Below are 26,695 nucleotides of genomic sequence, written 5' to 3'. Positions count from 1 at the left end.
TTTAAATAATTTATAAATATTTATATAAATAATTTATATTATTTGTTGCAGATTGGAGTTTGGAAGTCATGGGAAAAAGAAGGGCTAGATATTAAAGATATAGTATGGCCAGGAAATAGTCACAGTCCGCCGCAGGGTGTACCAGAAAAATTCCATCTAAAAATAACATTTTTAGAAGAATCACCATATATAAATTTGGCTCATCCGGACCCTATAACTGGAAAATGTAATATGCAGCGCGGCGTTATATGCAGAGTCGGAACTGAAGCTGATATCGCACAAGCGCAGTAAGTTTAATAAAATTATATTAATTTATTTTTATCGTTAATAATTGTTTACATTTTTACTTTTTGTATTAGAGCAATTCGACTTTAAATATAAAAATGTGTACATTTTTAGGAAATTAATTAAAATGAAAATAACTTAATTTTTCCTATTTACTATACAAAAACCTATCCGGGGTGGGAAAGAAATCAAATTATTGACCAAAAATCAAATTTTTTTTCCTAATCCTCCAGGGATGGTAAGTAGTTATTTTAAATTATTTATACCGTAAAAACATATATTATAATAGGTTTAAACTTTCTGTAGTGTTGGTACCAGTAATTTCAAATGTAGCGCAGTATTAAATATCTTCAAGGTGAGAAAATTTGAGAATTGGACCTGACTGTATTATTATTGTTATTTTTTAGGGGAGGATAGCGGGTATCAACTACTAGTCATTAATTATCCCTTATCCCAAGCTAAGATTTTTCATCCTGATTAAAAATATTGATCAATTCAAAAGAGCAGTCTTTTCAAACAGATATTATAACAGACTTGTCGTAGAACATTAAAACCCCAAAATAACACAAGATGACAAGGATATAAAGGATATATTTTGTCACTTAAAAAACATACAATTCATTTTTAAAGTATGTAATCAAAACTATCAAAACGGATGTAAAAGACCCGTAATTTAAAAAAAAAAATCCTTAAAATAAATTCGTCAGTAGCTTAAAATATGTTTCAAAAGCATTATCTCCTTGGTTTTCCCTTTTGCCAATTATTTTATTTCTTTTTATCTATCCTTCTCACGACTCTACCACTGAAAATAGATGTCTGAGGCCTCGAAGATGAAATCTTCATCCATCTTTAGTACCATCGATGGTGGTTAAGAGGAGTTTTGGCGACCGGTATCATCCGATACCTGTCCAAGTGGAGCGGGGAGTATTTCATCTAAGTCTAAACTCTATGCACTCCCCGCTGAAATTTTGGGCGGCAACAATGTTAGCTTTCTCTTTTGGGCTTTCATTGCATCTATAGCTACTTGGTCTATAATTTCTTTATTTTCAATCATTGTCTCGTCATTTTTCTGACTTCCCTGAATGGGAATTTTCTGTACCTGAAATTCGATCTGCGTTACATTAGATTCAGACTTCTTTTGCATTTTTGCTATATTACTGTTCACGTTATGACCACTTGAAGGTTCATTCCTAAATTAAAAGTACTCTTCTGCTTAGCAACATCTGTTTTTTTTTGGTACTAATTTTGGGCTGTTTTTTCTGAAATTTAAATTTATTTAAATTTATCCTTGATAATGCGTTCAACTATATTAGTTAAGGCTGATACTACCTCAGATATTACGTTTTTTTAGTTTGAAAGAAGTTATAGGAGCCGCAAAAATCTGTACTTAAGGGGTTGTTATTTTGGCGATCTATTATTTACGATTTTCCTTACTTCGAAGTAGCTGATTTTTTGTACAATCGTCTTTACCTCCTGAATTGCTACTTTTTCGTTATACATTGATAAATAAATTTAAGGACTGCCCAGCGCAGAGCCTTAATTCTATGCACTGGTGTTCTTAAAATAACCTCCCACGAGGCTACCACAATATTGGGAAAGGCTCTCCCAATCGATTTAGTGGTGAAAGTTTGGGCAGCCATCTGGAAATTACCTAAATTTCCAGAAGAGGTCGGGAAGCCGAGGAATTTGGGATGCGGTTTCGAGCCGGGCCAGTACCGAAGCGAAACGGCGATCACAATGCACCGGATTTAAATTTCGTTTAGTTGCCCATCTACCGCCTGCGGAAGAGGCTGCAGAGCCTCGCGATGGATGCATGGCAGCTGGAATGGCATATCACGACTAAAGGAAGATCCTTGTAAAAATGTACATAGGACCTGGGGGATGGTATGCCTCAAGCTCGTTTTTAAGGGTAACGGGTACCCAGGTGCTCACCAACCATGTTAATTTAAACCAATATCTATTTCGGTTCCGCCTGACAGCAGATGAGTTGTACGTCTACGGGGAGGTCCATTCAAATGAACACATGATGTTTGATTGTCCTGCTCTTAGGGGGATCAGAGACCAGGCCACCCTGGAACTTAGAAGTCAAGGGAAAAATTGGCTACTCATAAGTCGATGTGGCGAGAGCCACATTGTCGGACCGTGTGGGTGTTCCTTGATGCGGTTGCTTTGTTGAACCGACATCAGTAGTTTATCTAAAGGGAAAAGACTCCTACCGCACTGCTGTGGAAAGCTAACCTAGATATATGGTTAACCACCAGCCAATTAAGGCTCCAAGCGCTTTAATGTGGTGGACAGATACTTGCTGGCATTCAGCCAGTCGCGGCAGCAAATTGCTGTCCAGACGAAATGAACTTTAATTTATGGATGTCATATATATTTTTAGTAGTTGACGTGGTGTGCCAACCCATTTTAGCAAGTATATGACAAGTGAGCGGTTGGGATATGTAAGCCGGTGGTGTATTGCACCGCGCCTAGTCCGCTCACGTTGTTAGGTAAGCTCTAGGAACTATTTAGGATATTGGTCGCTAAACTGTTTCGAGGCTCAGTAGCCGTTTGTGGCACAGACATTTCGGTCGTATGCTTTAGGGCTACGGAATGGGGTGGTGGCAAGAAAAATGCCAAGCAAACCAATATACATTGGTAAGTTTCGAGATTCGCCAGATGGTGCCCGTGACAATTGACACAGACAAATGGATCCCTACACGGCTCATACACCGGATACAATGGGTTACCACAAGCATAGATCTATTGCTTTGATCATCGCGGTACTGTATGTCGCTAGAAATCTTGACTTCCAAATCGGCTGATCTGGGAAGATGCGTTCACCAGTGACCAACCCGGTGGGTGACTGGCCGCATGCCTCCGGTTACTCGACTAAAAGAACATAAAAGTAATTAAACAAAAATCCCTTTTGGCACGCCGGAAGGCGGAGGTAGATTTCATTGGTGCTAAGTAGGGAATAAAAAAATTTCCACCTTAAAATTAAGAAAAACTTCAAAATTACTCAATACGACAATGGTTGCATGTGAAAAAAGTTTCACATGTTTCTCATACGACAAGCCCCATCTTTTTACAATTCCAGCAACATTTTGGTCATCCCTTGACATCAGGGTTGGTCATATGAAAAATTGTTTCAGACAAACGTTTTACTGAATGTTTAGAGGACTAATGACCACTTTAAACCGAATCGATGTTGTGCCTATTAAGGGAGGTATGATTTTCTTTGTCTTTGAAATCCCAATATTACCACCTCTTGGGCCAATGGTTGGCCGATATCAAAAAACTTTAGGCCTTTATCCAAAGAATATTAGGAACTTTATACGAATTCGATGTTTCCTTAACAAGAAAATTATAGCGAAATTTTTTTTTTTTTTCCGAAAAAGCCCCGCATTTCCGTCCCCATGGTCCGAGTTTGGCCGTTAACGAACGCGACTGAGATTATGGCACGAATTATTTTTAAGGAACAATTTGAAAATGATCGGCGCAAATTACGGCAGTTGTCGTGTCCAAAAGAAAGTGAAATACATATATATATTATATAAACTTTTGAGCTGACGGTTGTTTTGGGATCTGGGGGATGTGAAACGCGAAGATATGTCGAAATTTTCCGGAAGTCGAATCATGGTACCCATTACAATAGGTAGTAGCTTTCTTATGAAATCTACCTATAAATAATAAAAATTAAGATTAAAAAAAAAAAAATTAGAAACGAGTTTGATCACTTCCTGTTGCTGTCGCCCGGGTAACGCTAAGAACAGGGCAAACTGCATTATTACCCGTACGAAGTAGGGGTAACCAGTTTTAATTAATATTTTTTTAAGATAGAAGAAGCTGATTGTTTTAAAACCCACATGCTTAGAATACTCAAAGTTTTTCAGGTTTCTGTACTGATAAAACTATTGCTCTGAAGAAATTACATTATACATTAGTTTTTATAAATTGAACAGGGTTTAGTTTTAATTTATCATTATTATTCTCATAAGCAAGTGTTTAATGAACACAGCGTGATCCAATGGGCACAGGGTTGCTGCTAGACGGGAAGGACGTACGAAGTGAGCCATGATCGATTAAATATCCCGTGACCTCGTCGGCAAACGCAAGTAGTAGGAGATTGTGCGTGTCTTTTTCTTTCTATCATGACCTACACACAGCTATTGGCGAACGAAGTGTGGGAAATAATCGTGTCATATAGTGGAGAATTGGAAGGAATTCTCAACTACGACGGAGTATTATTGGGGTTACAACTATTTGAGCTGCGATGAAAATATTTCGTTCAAATGTACAAATGTTCGACTTATGGTGGATTTTGTGTGCTAGTAGCGACTGGTAAATTATGTGTACCCGTTTCTCTCCGTTGACAGTCCGAGGTTTCTGCAATGGTGAACTTTATATAACTTTCCGTTCATTCTGTACTAAGGATGCGTTTCTCTAGTGATTTATTCAGTGGTTATTTTGAGGCACACTCACCCTTACCGTTAACTGACCTGTGTATGTATGTATGTATGTATGTATGTGTGTGTGTGTGTGTGTGTGTGTGTGTGTGTGTGTGTGTGTGTGTGTGTGTGTGTGTGTGTGTGTGTGTGTGTGTGTGTGTGTGTGTGTGTGTGTGTGTGTGTGTGTGTGTGTGTGTGTGTGTGTGTGTGTGTGTGTGTGTGTGTGCGTGTGTGAGTGTTTGTTTGTTTGTGTGAGAGATCTTCATGTAAATATCTAACAACAATTTCTAGATTTCTTTAAATTCGACCTTTGAAGGAGTGAAGAAAAACAATAGAATTCGAATAATGATTGCACATTTTCCGACTATACTTCGAAACGATATATTCACTTGATTTGGGCTTCCAAATACTCTTTATAAATATTTATAAAGTATTAATTATAAATTATTAAAATTTATAAATTATTATTTATTTTAAGGATAGAAAGAAAAACGTTTTTTATATCTTTACAGTTTCATCCCACAGTTTTTACAGTTTCTTGACTCAGTCTTAAAGAGATTTGGTAACACTGTGATAGTAGTGTACATCTGTAATTCTGATTATGTATTTTGTGGGCGAAGTCGCGGAAAAATCTAAAAAGCAGTTAGTAGATCTTGGTACTAACTAATCTGTTACAAACTGTTAATTATATTAAAATAAATAATCTTGTTTAATATGGTCTGTGTATATTTTTTTAAAACTGGATATTAATAAATCTAATTTGACTTTAAACATAAAATCAACAGATATTAAAAGTTTGAATTAAGCAATGTAAGATAAATGGAGAACAAAGTGGGAAAAATTACGAGAAATTGTGAAGAATAATTACCGGAATTATGAGAAGGCACGATTGTTTATATAGAGCTTATTTATACAACACTTGTTTATATAACTGAAGGTTATGCAACTCTTCATAAATTAATGTAGAATAAATATATAAAAAGTAAATTTTTGGTTAATTAAATTTGCAAAAAGCAAATTACATAAATTTGTGCATATCATTTATCATACTGTACGTAATATTTTCATTGTATTTTCAATTTAGAACGACGGTAGTAAATAGTCAGTTCCAATAATAAAGATTTGCAGCAATTTATTCGTCTGAAAAAAGGTGTTTTACCGATTACAATACCCGCATATCATCATTATATAATGCCAGTCTTGTATAACTTAATCGAGAATCCTCATTATACCACCTCCTGGTTTAACGATGATCTTTCAGCAATATTATTCACACTTTACTGAATTCTTATGTAGTTTAAAATATATGCAGCTGATTTATCATTTTTATTTTAAGTTTTACCTTAAAAAGAATAATAATGAAAACGATTAATCTGGTCTGTTGTAATACAAAATGCAGACTCTGCTACCCAACCGAGTTTTATAAAAAAAGAAAAAAATTCCAGTAGTTTCTTTAAAGAAATAATTATATCGTATTAACACACTTTTATAATAGTAGAATAATTTAAGCGTCTCTAAATTAAAGTTTGTGATAAAATTAAAAGTTTTCTTATACTATTAAATCAAATGGTAGATGATCTTTTTCGGTTTATATAATTTTTTTTGTCTCCGTCTGTCTGCCAAGTGATCATAATTAAAATTTAAAATTATCAGGTCCGAGTGAAATCTTCGCGTTTGATAAGCTTAATTGTTTGTTCACGTAGCAAGGCGTGATTTGCATATGTAATTCCACAGATAAGAAAAATAACTGATCCAGAACAGCAACACAGGATAAAGAATTAATTATAAAAAAATAAAAGTAATTAAAATTATATTAATCGTTATCTAATCGTTATATTAATCTATATTAATTCAAAAGGCGTTAATGAAAATGTTTGACCACATATTTATACTCAGTACAGAATGCGTAAATTCTGCTTTATTTTCTTTTTTTTAATTTTTAATTGATATTTTATTTAAATATTCATCGATAGAGTTTTTTTTTGTTTAACCTGCGCGACCACCGTTAGCCTTCAAAGGATGAGGTGGATGACAATGTAGCGTATGAAAATACCATGCCTGACCAGGATTCGAAGCCGGGACCTCCGGATTAAAGGCCGAGACGCTACCACTCGCTCCACGGAGGCCGGCTATCGATAGAGTTTTATAGTTTCTTTAAAAAAAAATATTTTTAATTTCATTTTAAATGAGTCGGTGGGAAAATTTGTATAATGGTTGATAATTTATTAAAACTTTTAACTGAAACATGATTAGGTTCTTTCCCGTGGGCCAAAATATTTCTTCAGGACACCAAAACAGGGTGGATTTTATTAATTTTTAAGAATAATTAACTGTCCCTTTTTAAAAAAAAAAATCCCCATTCATAAATATAAAAGTAAACGGATAAAGTTTACATATATTATTTATTTTAAATAAATAACATTTTTTTTTTTTTTTTAACTAACGTATATGACTCATACACATTTATGCGCACAAAATAATGTGACAAAACATTTTTTTATCGTAAAAACTTATGGTTTTATAATGATTATAGATAGCGTTTTATTAAGGCGCTTCAAAATGAAACAATACGATTTAAATTTCGTAAAAAAATAATTAAACGAAATTAATTTGAATATCGCAAGAGAATTTGTCACCTAATAAAACAACCAGGCATTTCGCTTTGTGGAAAACAAAAAAACTAAAGTTATTAATGGTAAATCTATCCATACAATTAGTAATGTTAATCTACTAGCACCATGCAGTTGTAATGGTGCTGGTAATTAAGCACCATGCAGTGGTAATGTTGAACTGGCAAATTTCCTGCCTGTTCCTGTAAACCAGAAACAGTACTTTAAGGCCGGTAGAATGTTTCGTACTAAATTACATATTATTTGCTTTTACTTTCCTATCTAGTGCTATAGCAGAGTTATTATTAACTTTAGAAGGGAAAGAATTATATCGGTTCAATTTAAGCATATGCGGTTTTTTATCAGATCTTTACGTTTTGACAACTAAGGTGCCTAAAAAACTCAAAAACCGGATGGAAATTTTCCGGATGTCCGTATGTACATGTATATGTTCAGTATCGCCCTCTAAATCAGTGTTTCTCAACCACCGGTCCGCAATATAATGCTACCGGTTTCTGAACAAATTGGACCACAAAAAAAAATTCAATAAAATGCTACTTCCCTTTGCAATCACATATTTGTGTGAAGCTGGATTCTCAGCTATGACACTTATTAAAACCAAAACAAGAAATCGTTTATCAATAAATTCAACTCTTCGATTAGGTTTAAGTAATTTACAAGCCGACATTGAAACAACTGTGCAAAATGAGCAACAACAAATTTCTCACTAACTTTCATTATTTACAATTAGTTTGTCATATGAATTTTCGGTAGTTCCTATTTTTAAAGAATATGATATGAGTATCTGAGAAGAAAAGATTAGAATCTTTTGAAATGTGGTCCTATAGAAGAATGTTAAAATCAAATGGGTGGATAAAGTAACAAATGAAGAGATATTGGGACAAATTGATGAAGAAAGAAGCATTTGGAGAAATATAGTTAAAAGAAGAGACAGACTTATAGGCCACATACTAAGGCATCCTGGAATAGTCGCTTTAATATTGGAGGGACAGGTAGAAGGGAAAAATTGTACAGGCAAGCAACGTTTGGAATATGGAAAACAAATTGTTAGGGATGTAGGATGTAGGGTGTATACCGAAATGAAACGAGTAGCACTAAATAGGGAATCTTGGAGAGCTGCATAAAACCAGTCAAGTAACTGAAGACGAAAAAAAAGTTTAAATAAAACAACCTACATTTATTTTTTATTATTTATTTTCTGATTTTCATTTATATATTGCTTATATATTGAAACGATATTAATTAATATTATGTACTGATATATGTAAATATAATTACCAATAAAATAAAAATATGATTAAAAGCTTTTTTTTTAACTTTTCAAAAAGTCTAAGCTGGGGGTCTGCCGGTACCTGTATATCTTTCTATAATTATACCGATCCGCCATACAAACACTACACTACATACTATCACGTTATATTTCCAGAACTACTAGACCGATTTTGATCAAACTTGGTCAGATTACTTCTATGTATGAGGCGTTGATGCCATTAAATTTTCAACTTAGAATGTCAAGCGGGTGAGGCTGTGGAGCTAGATCGCCCACCCACAGTATCTCGAGATTTCGCCTGATTAAGGTCTACTTTCCTTAGGCACATTTGTTAACAATTAAAAAATAATAATATTGTCGGGTGTTCGCGACTTGATCAGGATGTTGGGAGATTGACAATTTTAAATTTTTATAAAATTACCAAAAATTATTTTTTTAAAATAAATAAACTTAGACAAATCAATAATAACAATGATAATAAAAATAATAAACAAATCACAATAAAAACCAGAATAATAACAATTACGACAACAAAAAATAATAATAATAATCGTAGTTATCACAACTACAACAATAATAATAAATGGTGATTACATACAAAACAGAATTTAAAGTAATCGGAGGATTTATTTACAGACAGTTAATATGGAAACCAGAATTTATTCCCAGTGACAAAAGATCTTTGCATGATCCCTAATCTTAAAACTTTTAACAATTAGTCTAGTATTAACAACAATAGTAAAATAGAAAAGACAAATATAAAGTTCTTTTACTGCAAATACCTTTGCTGTTACACAAATAAAACTACCCTAAAAATTTATAATTGAATTTAGTACATTATCTTTTACAGTAATTGTCCAACAGAAACTCACCGAACCATTTCCTGTAATCTCCACACTTGAATTACTTTTAACGTCACCTTAACCGCGTCAAATTTATACGCACAAGAAATTTACTCATTTACTGACTCGCTGATCTCCTGACTGGATACTCTCACTTCAAACTCACATAATAACTGCTCGATTAGAACTCTTTCGCAGTTCTCATTTCAACTGGTCTTTCGTGGAGTATTTTTACTCCTATCCTCTTGATCTGCAGGACCGGACCCCAGTTGAGCGTAAGAACGATAGACTGAGATCTTTCATTTTTCCTTGCATTCCTACCCTAGTCCGGTAACTTTTCTCACGGAACAATATCTGTTTGTAAGTATGTCGTTGGGTAGTATTACAAGGGAAGATTGTTAAATTAACCTGTTGGCTTTACTAAAAGGTTTCCTTTTAGCCTTTTTTGGATTCCTCCCGTTATTATGTTTTCTACTACTTTCTTATTAATTGGCAAGAATCCGTTACTCGGGTACATTATACCGGTATGGTTACTACTATATTTCCGAAAAAAAACTTGTTGCAAAATCACACCCCTATCCCAAAAATGCTTAAACTAGCGGATAAGTGGGTATACTGCATCAGTAGTACTCCTTCTCACTACAAGGAGCGCTAGTGTAGCACTGAGGTACAGCTGTTGTGGTCGACTGCTATGTTGTGACGTCACAGGTGAGACGTAGAATTAAATACGTGAATAACATTTAAAATGAAAAAAGTATTAAAAGTGGCCGCTAGTACCGCTACACCCACACGAATGAAATACGGGATGCGCGCGCGTTTTAATTAGAACCATTGAATTAACAGACAAAAAATATTATATTTAAATAAAAAGATAATTATTTTAAATTTAGTTGTGAGTGTAAACCTTGGATCAGCAAAACACTGTGTGACGGGAAAGTCCTACAACTATTAAAGTAAGATTACATATAAAATCACTCATTTTTCTCAGTGAATTGTGTCTATAAAGGTTTAGTATAGCTTTATTTACCTTTTAAGTAAAAGGCGCAATCTTTCTTTTTCTAGGCGAAATCTTTCGCTAGCTGTAACTTGAAAACAAAACGTTGCTAGATCTATGTTTATATGAATTATGCTTGTTATTATTTTGATAAAAGGAATACGCCTGTCCAGTACGGTAGAATATCTCCATCCAGTGTAAATATTTTTAAGCTAAAAATATTTACGTAATTGTGTTTTTATAATTTAAAAATTATTTTAAAATTGTTTTACGTATTATAAATTGTTTTAAATGTATTTTTGTAATTGTATTTAGTTGAATATTGTCAAGAAATAAAATAAAAAAGTAATAAATGATAGAAAATTATTTTATACTGGAAATATACTCTCCAGCTTCATCGAAAATGAAATTGATTAAATTGAAAGGTGAATGACTGGGTCAAGATCCGTTTGGATGAACTCATTTTTTTCATGTTATTTACATTTTAACCATGATAAAAACATCTCTCGAAATATAAAAAAATAAAAAATAAAACTTTCATTCATAAAACAGAGAACATCTCCCAGGTGATTTTACCCCAAACAAGCGAGAAAACAAGTGAAGCAGTTGATTTTCAACTACTCGTTTACAAGCGAAAGGGAACTCAAACAACTATACGGAAAAAATCGATGGTGAATTTGCTTAGGCAGTACTTCAACAAATATTACACTGCACTTACACTGTGTCTATTTCTGTCTATATAATACATAGGGAATTATTTCATTTATTTTTCCATTTTAATTATTTCTATATAGTATTTACGTACGATGATTAACTGTATTACATTTTATTTAACAATGTAAAATTTTTCATAAATAGAATTTTTTATTTACCTTTATTTTTAACCTATCTGTCTATTTTCCATGAATTTATATCAAAATTGGAGGCTATTCTTTCTTTCTTTTTCTGTTTAGCCTCCGGGAATTACCGTTCAGATAATACTTCAGAGGATGAATGAGGATGATATGTATGAGTGTAAATGAAGTGTAGTCTTGTACAGTCTCAGTTCGACCGTTCCTGAGATGTCAGGTTAATTGAAACCCAACCACCAAAGAACAGCGGTATCCACGATCTAGTATTCAAATCCGTATAAAAAAAACTGTCATTACTAGGACGTGAACGCTAGAACTCTCGACTTCCAAATCAGCTGATTTGGGAAGACGCGTCCACCACTAGTTCAACCCGGTGGCTTTACGATTGAAAGTCTATATTTTCTGTAATACCCAAAGTATTATAACCCAAAGTAGCGGTCTCAAACTGAAAAATAGATGGTTTTGTTGTAGAAGTAGTTAATAAATTTTATTCTATTACTTGTTCACTGTCAATCAATTATTCAAGAGATACTGTATAACGTTTTGAAATTGGCTCTGAAAAGAAATAAATAGCCGTTAATTTTGGCTAAGATTATCGTGCACCGAAGTTTTTTTACATCAAAATTTTTTTTTCAATATTTAAAAAAAATAGTATCACAATCTTACCTCTTCCATTTAATTCTTTTTTGGGAGGCCTCCTAGTTAAAAAATAAATTGTATATATATATATATATATATATAATAAACTAAATATATAAACTAAACTAATTATATTGCCCAACAATCAAAATGTTTTGGTATAAAATATAGCTTATTCTTATGTATTTCTATCTGCTGAATTAAAAAATCACCATAAAAATGACCGATTAGCTCTTGGTTTGGAGATACAATGACATGTCATTTTTTACCCGATCTACATTTTTAGTTTGGGGGTATTTTATTTTTTTGGAGTTGTCACACCTGTTAAATGACAAAACATAACGTTCTCCAGCTGTTTGTATGTTATATAAACATTATTACTGTTACTGTGACGCTGAGTTTCATATTTATTGTGTGCAATTAGTGCAGAATTTCTGGTTTTCGAGGGCTTTTGAAGTGAAAAATTTGTTTAATCAAAATTCTCCTCCAAGCTTATTTTGAAAGCTGTATTCCTTCACAACGGCAATCGTCTGTCTTCCTTCTGTTCCTGTTGCTCATGCAGTTCACATAAAGGGGACTTATTCAAACATGGCAATCTTCCTTTACAAGTCCATTTACGGGTGCCTGGCCAATGTCGGGCTCGCTAACAAGTTCCGCAAGATGTTATTAAACTCGTATGTGTTCCTGCGCACTACCGACTGAACCTCCATCCCTGGATACCCACCCTTCCTGGTACAGCTGGTGTGCATTACTTCAGGAAGGGGAGAGTACACCCTCAAACACATTCAGACACCACAGTCAAAAGACACGGACCTCACCCGCACAAGATACCAAACATCAGACTAAAATCTCACAACAGACTCCACGACATCTAATCATCGCTCAGAAAACAAACCTTACGCCGCACACTCCCACATCATTTCATAGCCAGTCACATTCAATCACATAAACAAACGCCTTACACACAATCGAATACTACAGCATACTTATCTCACGGCTTACCATCGGACGCGGGAGTAGAGTGCCCACGACCTCATCGCATTCAAGCGACCCCCACACGTAGGAAAACCTTTTAGGCTCTCAGCTGCGTGCCTGTCCGTCCCCACACCCTCCGATGACCCCCGTTCTTCTACCCTTGCGAGATTCCTTCCAGAATTACAGCTCCTCCATGATCGTCCTAGAAAACCTTGCTACAGCGGTTTAGTTTTCAGCACTTTCCAACTAGATCTGCTGCTGTTCGTCTGAGAGAAACACTTCCCTTCTATCTATGGTGTCCAATATTTCCCTCCTCGCAGTCTCAAATCGGGGCAACAAGACAGTAATCTAACGCACGATCTTTTTACTCTTCGAGCAGGCGTGAGTGCAGAAAATCCTTCTAGACTGACATCAAATAAGTCAATGAAATACACTGAACACAAATGGAAAATCTTTGGAGATCTAAAGGTCATCGCTGTACTCTTAGGAATGCAACTGGTGTGCACTAAATACTTCTGCTTTTTATGTACCTGGGTAGTAGAGATAGGAAATTACATTATATTCAAGCAGACTGGCTTGCGAGAAATCTTAACTCTAGCGTAAAAAATGTCGTTGCTGAGCCTCTCGTGGACCCAAAAGATGTTCTCCTTCTACCTGTTCATATAAATCTAGATTTGTTGAAAGATTTTGTCAAAAGTATGAACCGAGAAGAACAGGCCTTTAGGTACTTAAGAGACAAATTTCCTACGCTAATTGATGTAAAAGTTAAGGAAGGTATTTTTGTTGGGCCACAAATTCGACAACTTGATCCTGCCTTTGACCGAATTTCGGAGCGAAAGAAGAGGAGAAGCTTAAAAGCCTTAAAGGGAGTCGTTCTTGGATTTTTGGGCAACAAAAGAGATGAAGACTAAAGTTAGTTGTGACCGTACTTCTGCAAAAATACCGTCAACTCAGATACAACATGTTCCTTAATCCGGTTTCTCCACTCACACCTGAACTTTTTCTCTCTTAGTTGTGGAGTTGTCGGTGATAATACGAAGAAACATTCATCAGAATATTTCTGTAATGGAACAAAGATATCGGGATGGCTGGAATGAAGCAATGCTTGAGGATTACTGCTGGTCTCTTCGTTGGGATGCTCCGGAACTCGCTTACAAGAGGAAAGCCAAAAAACAACCGTCTCATGAAGCCACCACATAATTAATTCTCTTCAGATCCAACCAACTTTCAGGTAATATTCCATCAATTAAGAACTATTAGAATGTAACTGTAATTAAAATTATGTCATATGAACTTTCTATGTTGTTGGTATATGTAATTATAATGTATCTTTTTCCCTTAATCCGTTAAAATAAAATACTTTCACTAATTGTATATCACAGAAACTAATAAAATTAAGGTAATAAAATTTTTTCTTTGTCATATTCGTTTTTCTCAACCCGTAATTACTAAGATTTGATTCGTGAAGTGAAGGAAACATTCAAAAGAAATTCTTTGTTGGGCAGTGATTACTGGAGAAGAGTAATCAAGGCAAGTTCAGGTCGATACAATAAAAAAAAGCCACAAAATATACAATGAAACATTTTGGTTTTTGTTCATGTTGTATTAAAGAAAACAAACTGTCCTTTAATCACGTGTGATTTTAATCATCTTTGTGTAATGATATCGCACAAATGAAACACGTTTACTTGTTTCGACCACATAAACCGTTGTGGTGGTGGTTGACGGGAAATGAATCGCAGTCGTTTACAAAGAGAAATGAATAATAAATATACACAATACCTGTACGCAAGTGCATCTACCCTTAAAGTACGTTTGACTAATTACATTATCATTTCACTGTGTGTTTACTTCATGTTATAATTTTATGTTTTCAATTATAACATTTTAATATGTTACATGTAATTTTTAGAAATCGCCAACGTAACCGCTAACTATGTAGAAAGAGACAAAATTAAAATTTATTCTACATAATGAAGAATGTGTAAAATAATTCTCGGTGACTGTAATAAATTTTGTCATCAACACGGGGTGTATAAATGGGTAATCTTTCAAATAATCTATTCCCAAAATAAAAATTAATAATAAGTAAAATAAAATTACGGCTTCACTGATTTGTTTATGAAGAGGGATAAATTTTTCTCATTCTTTTAAATGTTTTGTGATTTACGTCCTTGATATACTCTTCAACCCGCTACAATTCATCAGTATACATATATTGTGGCTCGTATATACTATACTGTATGTTACGGTTTTTGGCAGTAAATTAATTTACCTGACGGAATTAAATACTAGAATAATAACCATCAATCACACTCATTTATAGTAAATTCAAAAGCAAACTAAATTTAAATAAAGATGTCTAATAATTTATCACTATGACATAATCATACAATTTTTGTTATTTTAACAAAATTTAATGCATTTAAAAGTCACAAATACACCTTTAAACTATATATAGTAGAATAATAATGATATTTATACTCGTACGTGTGTGTGTGTATATATATATATATATATATATATATATATATATATAGATGTTAAATCAGTTTACTTATTTATTTATAATACAAATAAATATAAATGACTGTACTTACAAAAAATTACATCCGTAAATGTACATTTATCATGAATCGGTAAAGATGATAACAAACCAATTTATATTTTACTTGATACTTACCTATTATCGTGATCTCATCCAGATCAAAATACCGTATTTATTTGAGTACTTCCCGCACTTTTTTTCTTGGAATTGGAGAGAAAAAATAAGGGTGCGGGGCTTACTTGATACATAGCCTTTAGCCAGGATAATTGATGTAAAGTAAACGTTTTCTTAGAAGTACCTAAATTCAATCGCATAAATATAGTTACATTAGGCTTTCGTTTACCAAAACCGGATGCCGCTTATACAGAATATATCCTTAATTATTAACATCCTGTTCATATTATCGATAGGAACGAAGTTACGGTATTTTTATAAAACTGATTTATTCTGTATAGGCTGCATCAGGTTCTAATGACACTACAGTTACAGTATCAGTTACCCTTCGTCGTCTTGTCTATTCGCCATAGTCATTGTACTGTTTGTATATGTGGACGGTTATGTGCATTTTGTCTGTTTAGTTTATCTTGTAAAGTTTAATACGGTGATTTATTTTAATTACGGCATTAAAATGAGTACAAAAGAACAGCGTCTACGATCGTTTACAGTAAATGAAAAACTGCGCGTTATAGAAGAGGGTGAAAAAATTGGAAATCGGGCGGCATGAAGAAAATTTGACATAGATGAAAGCTGCATTCGAGACTGGCGTAAGAAGAAACAACTTCTGGTGAAAGGCGCTGGTAATAAAAGGCCTTTTCATGGCTTAAAACCAAAATACACAGACATAGAAAAAAAATTGTATGACTTTGTTATGGAAAAAAGAAATGCGGTTATGCTGTCACGACAGAAATGTGTCGATCATATGCTCCTGAAATCGCTAATCGTTGAATAAACTTGATTTTAAAGCAAGCCGTGGATGTATAACACGATTTTTTGCACGAAATGATTTGTCAATAAGACGAAAGACGACCGTTTCTCAACGACTTCCAGACGCTTATGAGCCAAAAATATTACATTTTCACAAATACATAATAAATCTTAGAGAAGATAAAGGCTATTTGCCCTCTCAGATAAGAAACCCCCGTATATTTTGACCCCGTATGTCAAACCCCCGTATATTTTGAAATGCCATTTGACAAATCTGTAAACGAAAAAGTGAAAAAAGTGTTACGATTCGGACTGGTGGTAATGAAAAACAAAGGTATAGTGTTATGCTTTGAATTACTTCTGATGGGTCAAAATTACCTCTGTACATCGTTTTTAAAAGAAAAACTCTTCCTGCCGTACAGGTAAATGGAGTTATTATCAGAGCACAGGAGTCAGGTTAGAAGGACGAAACCTTAATTTTAGATCGGATCGGGTGTGTATAGCAAATGCGATCAGGAGATTTACTTAATAAAAAAAATACCGGTATGATAGTAATGGATAGTTATCGGCGGCATACGACTGATAAAGTGAAATACATGTTAAAAACGGGTATGACAGACCAAGTAATAATTCCAGGCGGATTGACATCTCTATTGCAACCACTAGATGTCTGTTAATAAACCGTTCAAATCTGCATTAAAACAATTGTAGAGTAAATGGATGGCTGATGAAAATTTCTTTCTCACGCCTACAGGAAGAATCAAACGCCCAGATTTTAACCAGATTTTTGTTTGGATAAAAGACGCTTGGGAAGGTATTTTCACGGAATTAGTAAGGAAAAGTTTTAAAAAATGCGGAATATCTAATGAACTTGATGGTAGTGAAGATCACCTTTGGCAGAGCGACGTGTAGACTACCGGTAACTCTTCTACAGACAGTGACAGTGACAATGATTAATTAAAAATAAAATCCCATCTTAAAAAGCGTATTGAAACGATTCTTTTCAACATGATACTTTCTTTTCGTTTTTCTGGCCTAATGATTCGGAACTAAACTAGTACTTACGGTAATTTATTATTAATGTAATATTAATATTGTAATTTAAATGAACGAATTAAACGCTTTACTTCCTGAATATTTTCGTATTTACGTATTTTTTTATCATGTCTGTTGCACTTTAAAATACCGGTATATACTCGATTTTTTTTCGGTCCGGAAAATCGAGGAGCGGGGCTTATTTGGTGGCGGGGGGTACTCGAATAAATACGGTAGGTTTCGAAAATAAAAGTTAAATATTATTTTAAAAAAACTTATTACCTCATAGGGGAATATTGCAACATGATACGCGGTTTCCCGTACCCTAAAGTCAATTATTTACTGTCTTTCTAAGTTTTTTTTCTATTCTTACAAAAATAAAACATTATCAAGACGTTCTGTGCCGTGTACACAACTCCAACTCTTTCCACCAGTTCTCGCTCAAACAGCCTGTCTATTCTGTAACCGGCTAGATCTCATTCTCCTTTAATGACAATAACTTTGTATGTTTTTCCTCGATCTAATCCCATTCATAACAGTGGACTTCATTCATCTTCTGATCTCTTCTTTCCTAACTGTATCTTTCAAATTCGATCTAAATCATCTTTCTAATAATTCGTTTCCGTGGAAAATACATTATTTTGATCTTTCTTTTACCATATGAACCTCTGTCTCGTCCCTGGTCTGAATCACCGGCTTTTAAATTTACCTTTTCAATCCATTAGAGAAAGGCTAATAATAATAATAATACTGAGTGTAACTTCCAGGCAATGTAACCATCCTACCAAATATTTTGATAATTTTTGACTAATTTTCATTTTTATATGAGGACTTTCCTCTACCTACCTGATGAAATTTTTCCCTCTGTCGGATTCAAGGAGTTTTCCTTTATAAGTGAATATTGATATTTTTCCCTATTAATTTCCAGATTTGAAACTTGTATTTATTTATTTAAGTCCTTGCCGTACGAGTAATGTCATTTTCATTCTCTGCTAGCATAACCTTACGGTTAACAAATTAAAAAATATATTTGAGACTTAATTCCCGAGGTGAATTAAAAAATTTACATGTCGAGGGCTTTTGCGATTAAATCTTAAACGAATTGGAAATAACCGAACAACTCTGCCGAAACCGTTATTTAAGAGGGATGAGTCTTACCAGCTCATTCTCGATTTTTATGTTAAATTATTCCTGGAAAAAAGAAAGCTAAAAAAATGTAGAAGCCGATTATACCTAAACACTTCATAAAGAAACTATACAAAATTGGGACGCAATATGTGTATAAAAAACACATGGTTTTTCCATTTACTTAGACTTTTTCCGTTTAAACTTGCAACATAAGTGATGAACACGGTGAACGCTTTTACCAGGCTGTATATCAATGATGGAATCATGCTACCAAGGAAGTGGAGCCCGAATACGCTTTCCGGTTATTTCTGAAGACCGAAAAGAGATGTTCCAGGGGCTGAATACAGGAGAAAACTAAAAGAAAGCTGATATTAAGTAAGATAATATCTTACTACAAGATATAAAATTCCTTTAAATGAGGATTTTTTAAATTGTTGTTCTAGTAAAAAACCCTGCTCTCCATTCAATTTTGATTTGCCGAGTTGAAAACAGCGCAAAAAAAAATACTAAAAGCCAGACATTATTAATATACGTAACTGGAAAAACATTTTTTTTTAGAGCAGTTTTATAAACAATACATATATGCCAATATCCGTAACAAAGTGGAAACGTCTCGTTCTTTCATCTGGAGATTTCGGGTTTAAATCCCGAATAATTTGGCATTTTTCACTCGCTACAAAGTTTTTATTTATTATTCCCACAGCACAAACTTTGAGCTAAAGTGGTGAATTAATTACAAAAAAAATTAAAAGTTTATTATGACCTTTTCAACTAGCATTAAATTTACAAATGCTTTCTCTTTGAACATGTTGAATTACAACGCGCAATGCTCTTTAATAATTATAAATAACAAATTATAATTATTAAACTTTTATGATATTTCATCTTTTTAAAAGAATTCAAATTATACTCAAATTGTAGTAATCCGACTAAAACACTAAATATAAATAGTATAAGGAAACAAGTTAAAGTAATTAAGAAACGCTTAAATAATAAATCATTACGATCCGGGCTTGATGGTTTGTCTGTTTTATATAATTAATTTATATTATATAACTTGAAAGACAAACAGTTAGCATTTTGATTAATTCCGGTGGAATTTTTCGGTTAGACTTACAAAAAACAAGTCTAAAAACTAGTTTATTCTAAGTTGAAAAATAAATTTAAATTTACTTACATTTCAGTATAAAAAATTATAACCTCTAATAAAAGGGTGAAAGACATGATTAAAATTATGGGAAAGAAAGCGGGGGATAAATCGAGGAAGAAGAAAATAAGTTATTATAAAAAAAGAAGGCTTTAAGGTGTAAGCTTAACCGGGATTGGTAGAATATTAATAGTGACGTCATATAAACACTCGAAAAACTGCACAAAACAAAATGGACAATATTTTTTTTTGTATTGCTACAGTATACTACAAATATAAATTATCTGTTATTCCATTTCAAAAGGTAAGAAGTTCTTGTAGGAAAGTTTTTTTGAAAAGCAACGTTTAAATGATCACCAAAGATTATGTTATTTTATGGCATTTAAAAAATAACAAATTTTCCCGTTATTTTCATTCAGATAAATAATTTTAATTAGTATTAAAGTTTTCTAAATATTTTTACTTTATAACCACTAATTTAATGAAAAATAATTAAAAGCGTATTTTTGTTAAATCATCTAGTAAAAATTCATCAATCAGCTATTTTAAAACAAATTAAGAACCGTCGGTAGTAGAGAAAAGTGGTATTCATTTCAGGAAACAGTAGGATAGCAGGATTTTTGTCACGTGACGTCGTCCATCTTGGATTTCCCTCACTCTTGTAGGCTTCGCCTACCCGCATTCTTGAATTTTCCCACTCTTTCGCGAATACCCAATCAGAGTCGAGTACTTCTCTTCTCTGCGCCCACCACCCCCCCTTTCTGAGACTCCCATCTACTGCGGCCATCTTTGATCGGCCATCGTTTTTTAACCGTAGATTTTCGTGTGTGTTGATGAGAAAATTCGCTCTTCCTTCGCACTCTTGCTGATTTGATCTCTTATTGTTTTTCGCGTTCTTTTAAATATTTAATATTATTCGCGCAAGAGAATATTCCAAAGGTTGGTAGTATTGCGTTGTGCAAGGCCGTCAACTATGTGTGACTGTGAGTATCGTCTGCTATAGCAGTCGGGAAAATTGTGATTAAATGGTGGTATTTTTTTTTTTTTTTTTTTGTTTAATATTTAAGTAAAATAACTTGATTGAGGATGATGATCATGGTCGCGTTGGCGAGTTTTGGCGCGCGACTGTGTAGAACAACTGATGAATACGATCTAACCTTGCATCGTAGTGCCATGTCCCAACCCCGTAGGGGAAGCACCCGCCTAGTGACCCTTCTTTCGGTCGGATCATAGTGCCACATCTAATTGCTACCACCAACCTGAACCTCATTGTATATTTGTTACTATATTATACTTTTTTCAGCAAAGGTTGATGATAGGTGCCCGACGTACAGCTGTTGCAGTCGTCAGCTGGCGCACAAAGTCCCAAGCTTAATTTAAAAAATCTGATCCGGACGCCACATGACTTCTTTGTATCCTATTTAATTACACATACACATTTATTTAAAATTCTACTTCTGATATTTTATCATTTTTTCTTTTTATTGTTATTATTAAATTATTGTTTATTGGTTTTTTTTACTATCAGAGGTTAATAATTATTAATAAATCAATATATTGAAATTAAAAAAAGGAAATGAAGTCGGATTTGAGCCGATGGGCCTTCCTCTTAAGAGATCCAAATATTTCATTAATTAAATTTTAGGTATTTACGTATTAACGCCACCGCAGCTACTAGCTGCGGTGGCGTAGGTTGCTAGGTTATGTTGACTTCGTGTACTGACAAATCGTACGTATATCAAAATAACCTAACTAAATATAACCTATGCTCGATTCGCTCGCTAACTTCTTATAATTAACATTAAATATGCATAATATATAGAACTTATTAATGATATAACCTTATATATATTGAAAAATTCTTAGGCTCTCCTAATTAACCGATATAATTTTTTTCAAAATGCATTTGAACGTTTTAATGCTTTTTTTTATGTGATTCAATTGTTAAGTATCTAGAGACTTTATTTCAGGCTCTACACAATTTGGAAAACTCGCATTTTTTCTGGATTGCAAAATTATTGTGCAAAAACTGTACAGATTTTGTTGAAATTTGGCGTGTTGCTTTGTCATATCAAAACGTTGTTTGAGGCAAAATCTGAAGGTCCTATGTACGAGGGTAAGTCAATTATTATCCGCAATTTAGTTATATTTTGGTTTATGTTGGTAGTACTGTCGTGTTGCGTAGATGACGCATGCGTAGTGTAATTGCTGTTATGTCTGTGCAGGTTTGATGCTGCTAGATTGGTTCCATTATCGCTGCCTGCCGTTAACCACGGCTGCTCCGCTTTCTGTTTGCACCAAAGAAGATCAACGTTCAGTGATCCGTTTTTTGTCGTCGGAAGGTGTATCAGGGGCCGAAATTCATCGAAGACTTTCGGTACAGTACGGGATCAATGTGTTGCAGCAACGGAGTGTCTACAAATGGATTGAAAATTTCAAAAACGGTCACGCATGTGTTACGGACGATGAAGGAGCCCGACGAACGTTTACTGCCACAAATGAGAAAAACATTGAGCGTGCACCCGGAATGCACGCTCATCACTGGCGACGAAACACGGATCCATAATTACGAGCCGGAGAGTAAACGTGAGACTATAGAATGGAAACATCCAAATTCGCCCTGCAAAAACAATTCATGACCCAACCGTCCGAAGGAAAACTGACGCTTACGGTTTTTTGGGACTCACATGGCCCAGAACTGGAAAATTATGAGGAAACAGGCACGACAATAAACAGAGCGCGTTACAATGAGATGCTTACTGCCAAGCTGAAGCCTGCGATTCGAAGCAAACGCCGAGGACTGCTGTCGAAAGGTGTTGTGTTGTTGCACGACAATGCCCGACCACATACTGCTGCCCGCGCTGCTGAAACGCTCCAGAAACTAACTTTGAAGTACTGGCTCGTCCTCCGTATAGTCCTGATCTTACCCCTTCTGACTACCACTTGTTTGGTCCACTCAAAGAGGCATTAAGGGGCCGTCGATTTACCTCGGACGGAACAGTCAAAGAAGCGGTGTATTCCTCGCTCGCAGCTCAACCTAAAACCTTCTTTTATGAGGATATCAGGCAGTTTGTGCAACGATGGACCAAGTCCGGCGACTATGTTGAAAATGATGTACATGTAAGTTTCCTATTTGTATTGCAATAAAATTTATAACTACATTGCGGATAATAATTGACTTACCCTCATATAATATAAGTACTCGAAAAAAATTCCCAGAAAATCGTCTATGTTTTTGGCAGTTATTGCTTTTTTCATCAGCAATAACGTAATTTTTGATTTGTAGCAGATGACATTTTGTATAAAATATAATAACAAAACTCCTCTCTCACTCTCTCTCGATCTTTTCTCTAAAATGAACATTTATCGGGTTATCTAGGGAAGTGGAAGAAAAAAATTGGTATTTTTGGATTTTTTTACATTTTATTTAATAAAAATTTAAGCACACCTTTTTGAAGTGGTGCATAACGAAATAATCATTTCTGATGGTATTCTGGTGGTATTAAAGCAAAAACGATCGATCATATAGAAAAAGTCCAAATATGCCATTTTAAAACAGATATCGCCTGGAATAAGAAGGATAAAATTAAAGATAAATTTTGAAATTTTATTCATTATAATTTGCTGTGATAGTATGATAATAAAAATAATACACCATTAACTGAATTACTTAAGTTAAACTGAAATTTTCCTGGTCACAGGATTTAAACTATCTAAATTAAGGGCAAATTATTTGTCTTCTCGACCCTCCCCCGTCATCTACTAACTTAACTACCTACTGAAACACCGATGTGCAAACTACAAGTACATCGTCAGCAACTAAGTCGATTTATCCCATTCCCGTTCCATATACCACCTTCACTTCTATTTGAAATCATCCACCTTCATCATCGCCTACACCATGAAACCTACCACAAATTTAAGGATCAATCGTCTCGTGTTGCATTCTCATCAAACGCTTCACTGCTTTCTCTTCTCTTACAGTTTCCGACCTCCGAAATTACCCGTTAAAGGTCGTCCTTGACAATCAACCGCACTAAAGCCGATCCCATTAATGCAATATTACTCATTACTTTACTTATTATCATTACATAATTAAACATGTTTTAATAATATATTTTTACGTTTTATTTTACTTAAAAAGGAGATTTTTTAAATTTGATTATCAATGCGTGGTAAATTATTTGTTTAAACTACGATTTGCAAAGTTTTGTAATAAATATCCTATTATCAAATTTTAATTCTGAATATAATTAGAATGAGCAACATAAACCAGAAACCATAATAAAACCGCTACCCATCACTATTTATGAAATACTCTCACGCAACTAGCGCGACTAGTGGATGTATATGTTACTACTGATTGTTGCTGACGTTTGTCAAGTGGATACGCGTCAGTGCAGTATACGTTTTGTTACGGTGCAGTATTGTGAGTGCAGTTGTGTTTGTGTAAAATGCCTTATTCAATCCAGGAGAGGATAGCTATAGTTGAGGCCTATATTCCTTTGAAGAATCACGTCAAGTATTCGTAGAAAAATTTCCGAATGCCTGTACCCAAGCGAAGAGTAGCGTACACGATTTAGTTAAAAAATGTCGTACAACATGTTCGGTTTGAAATGTAAAACGAGATAGGCAACCTTCCGTTAGGACTTCATAAGCCATTGCCGATATTGAAAGAAGAATTACTGCCAGTTCAAAAAAAATCACTACGCAAGTTATTCCAACAATCTGGTGTTAAATACACACACATCTTGTCGTAAAATTCTTCATGAATTAAAATTGAAACCATACCGCGTTATAACTGTACGACAACTGAAGGAGGCAGAAAAACCGAAACGACTTGATTATTGCAATGGGCATCTCGAAAATATTGTTGGTGAACAGATATACCCGATGTCATATTTCATGTCAGACGAGCATATGGTTTCATTTATCCAGCCATGTTAATTCGCAGAATACCAGGTATTGGATGGTAAGGAATCCTCACGAGACATCCGAGCATCCAGTTCACGATGAAAAAATTGTTGTTTGGAGTACCGTTTCCGGTAATCGTACAGTAGGACCAATATTTTTTGACCGGACTGTCACTACACAAATTTACCTCATAATTTTCGAAGAATTCTATGCGCAATTAACTGATAATAAAAAAGAATACAGCTTCTTCCAATAAGACGGAGCAACGTATCACACATCAAACGTTTCACTTAATCGCGTTCATGCAGCAACAAATGAACGAGCAGAGGACGGTGGCCTCCACGTTCCCTAGGGTTGTCTACTTGTAATTTTTTCCTTTAGGGCTACTCAAAGGAAAAAGTTTATGCATTTAATCTCTACAATATTCATCAAGTGAAGGTGAACATTCAACAAGAAATCAACACAATTGACAACAACGTTTTGCACCGGAAAAAGTTTTTTTTCGTCTGTATTGCATTTTGAAAAGTTGTTAATCTCAAAAAAACAGACAACTTTTATTCAAACAATTTTCTTTTACGACTTAGCATTCCAGAGTTATAGCGGTACAATGGCAACGCAGCGGTCCTATTGTACTGTAGCCGGGGAGATCGGCATTGTTCAGCGACTAGACCGGTTTCGAACACGAGCCCAATTCACAACATTTTCACACTTTCACAAAGCTACAGCACCAAAACGGTAAGTCGTAAAAAAAAATTGTTTAAATAAATGTTGTCTTTATTTTGAGATTAACAACTTTTTTAAATGCAATGCAGACGAAAAATAATTTTTTCCGGTGAAAAAACCGAAGAAACACGTTTTTTACAACTTCAGCGCCACCTAGTATTTCAGTTTCAAATTATACAGCATAACTTAAAAAACATTAATTATAGAGGAGAATGTCCTCTACATTTTTTGTTTGTAAAACTTTTCTCTAAAATGCATAGATTCAGAGAAAAACGCATTTCAAAAACTTTTTGATTTTTTCAAAAATCTATGGGAGGGGATGTAAAAATTTGGAGTTAAGCTTCCCTCATCACCCCTAACATATGGGAAAAACATCATCAAGTGCAAAGAATTGAAACACAACATAAATGTGTTGTTTGGGCGCCCGTGTTGTTTGTAAGTCGAAAAATTAAATAAAAGTTATAATTACCCGCAAAAATAATGTTTTGAAAAACAATGATATAATGAGATGTCAGCATGTGACGTCACAACCTCGTAGCTCGCTGGGACAACTATAAATAAATGAATAATATTTAAAGTGTAAAAAAGTATTTAAAATTGCCGCTATTATTGCCACACCCGCGCGCGCTTTAATTAGAATCATTGAATTAAATAAACAAATAATATTATATTTAAATAAAATGTGTTTTTAAATATTATATTTAAGTTAAATAAATATATGTAAGCCGTGCATCAAAAAAAGCGGCGTTACGGGAAAGTCCTACAACTGTGTTTGTCAGTTTTCTTTTTTTTAAACAAGATGGATCTATTTGAGATACTCTTGAGTGTTTGTTAAGCACAAATACAATACGGTATACGAACAGCTTTGTATTGAGAAATTCTTATCGTAGAAACGATTTCAAAATGTGTAAGTTTGCACTGCCGAAACGGACTTTATAATTAAAAAATATATATTTTGACAGACATTTTGTTTAACTTGCCGACGAGATATTAAAAACAAAAGAACTTTCAGTACTTAGTTTTGGTTACACGAATCTGAAGTAAAAATTCCAAGATTCCAAGAAATATTCAGAACGGAAATAACATTATCAGTAACAAACTTGCTTGATATTTATTTTTTTTTTATTTTTGCTTAATTTTTATTTAACTAACATCAGATACAGTTTATGGACAAGGGGTTTGGTAATAAGTACCTTTATCGTAAATTTGTTAAAAAGTTATAAATTTATTAAATATTCAAACCTTACCTTCTTTTATAACTTTGTGACAGTCGTATATTCTTCACGTATACAGACAGAGTTAGTTAAATTAGTTTGGTATCTATAAAAAATTTAATTTATTTTATTTGTCACTT

General features: G+C 34.0%; 1 protein-coding gene across 1 annotated transcript in view; it reads left to right on the top strand.

The window, feature by feature from the left end:
• Nmdar2 (glutamate ionotropic receptor NMDA type subunit 2) overlaps nt 1-26,695 on the top strand; it is a 694,511-nt gene that overhangs the window by 482,641 nt on the left and 185,175 nt on the right. Inside the window, exons 6-7 of the mRNA XM_075369831.1 lie at nt 52-267; nt 19,821-19,834. Of these exons, the coding sequence (XP_075225946.1) occupies nt 52-267; nt 19,821-19,834 (230 nt within the window). The remainder of the gene's footprint in view (nt 1-51; nt 268-19,820; nt 19,835-26,695) is intronic.

Source organism: Lycorma delicatula, chromosome 6, assembly GCF_047948215.1.
Source record: "Lycorma delicatula isolate Av1 chromosome 6, ASM4794821v1, whole genome shotgun sequence".
NCBI classification, from domain to species: Eukaryota; Metazoa; Arthropoda; class Insecta; order Hemiptera; family Fulgoridae; genus Lycorma; species Lycorma delicatula.
This window is presented reverse-complemented; position numbering and strand designations above follow the sequence as displayed.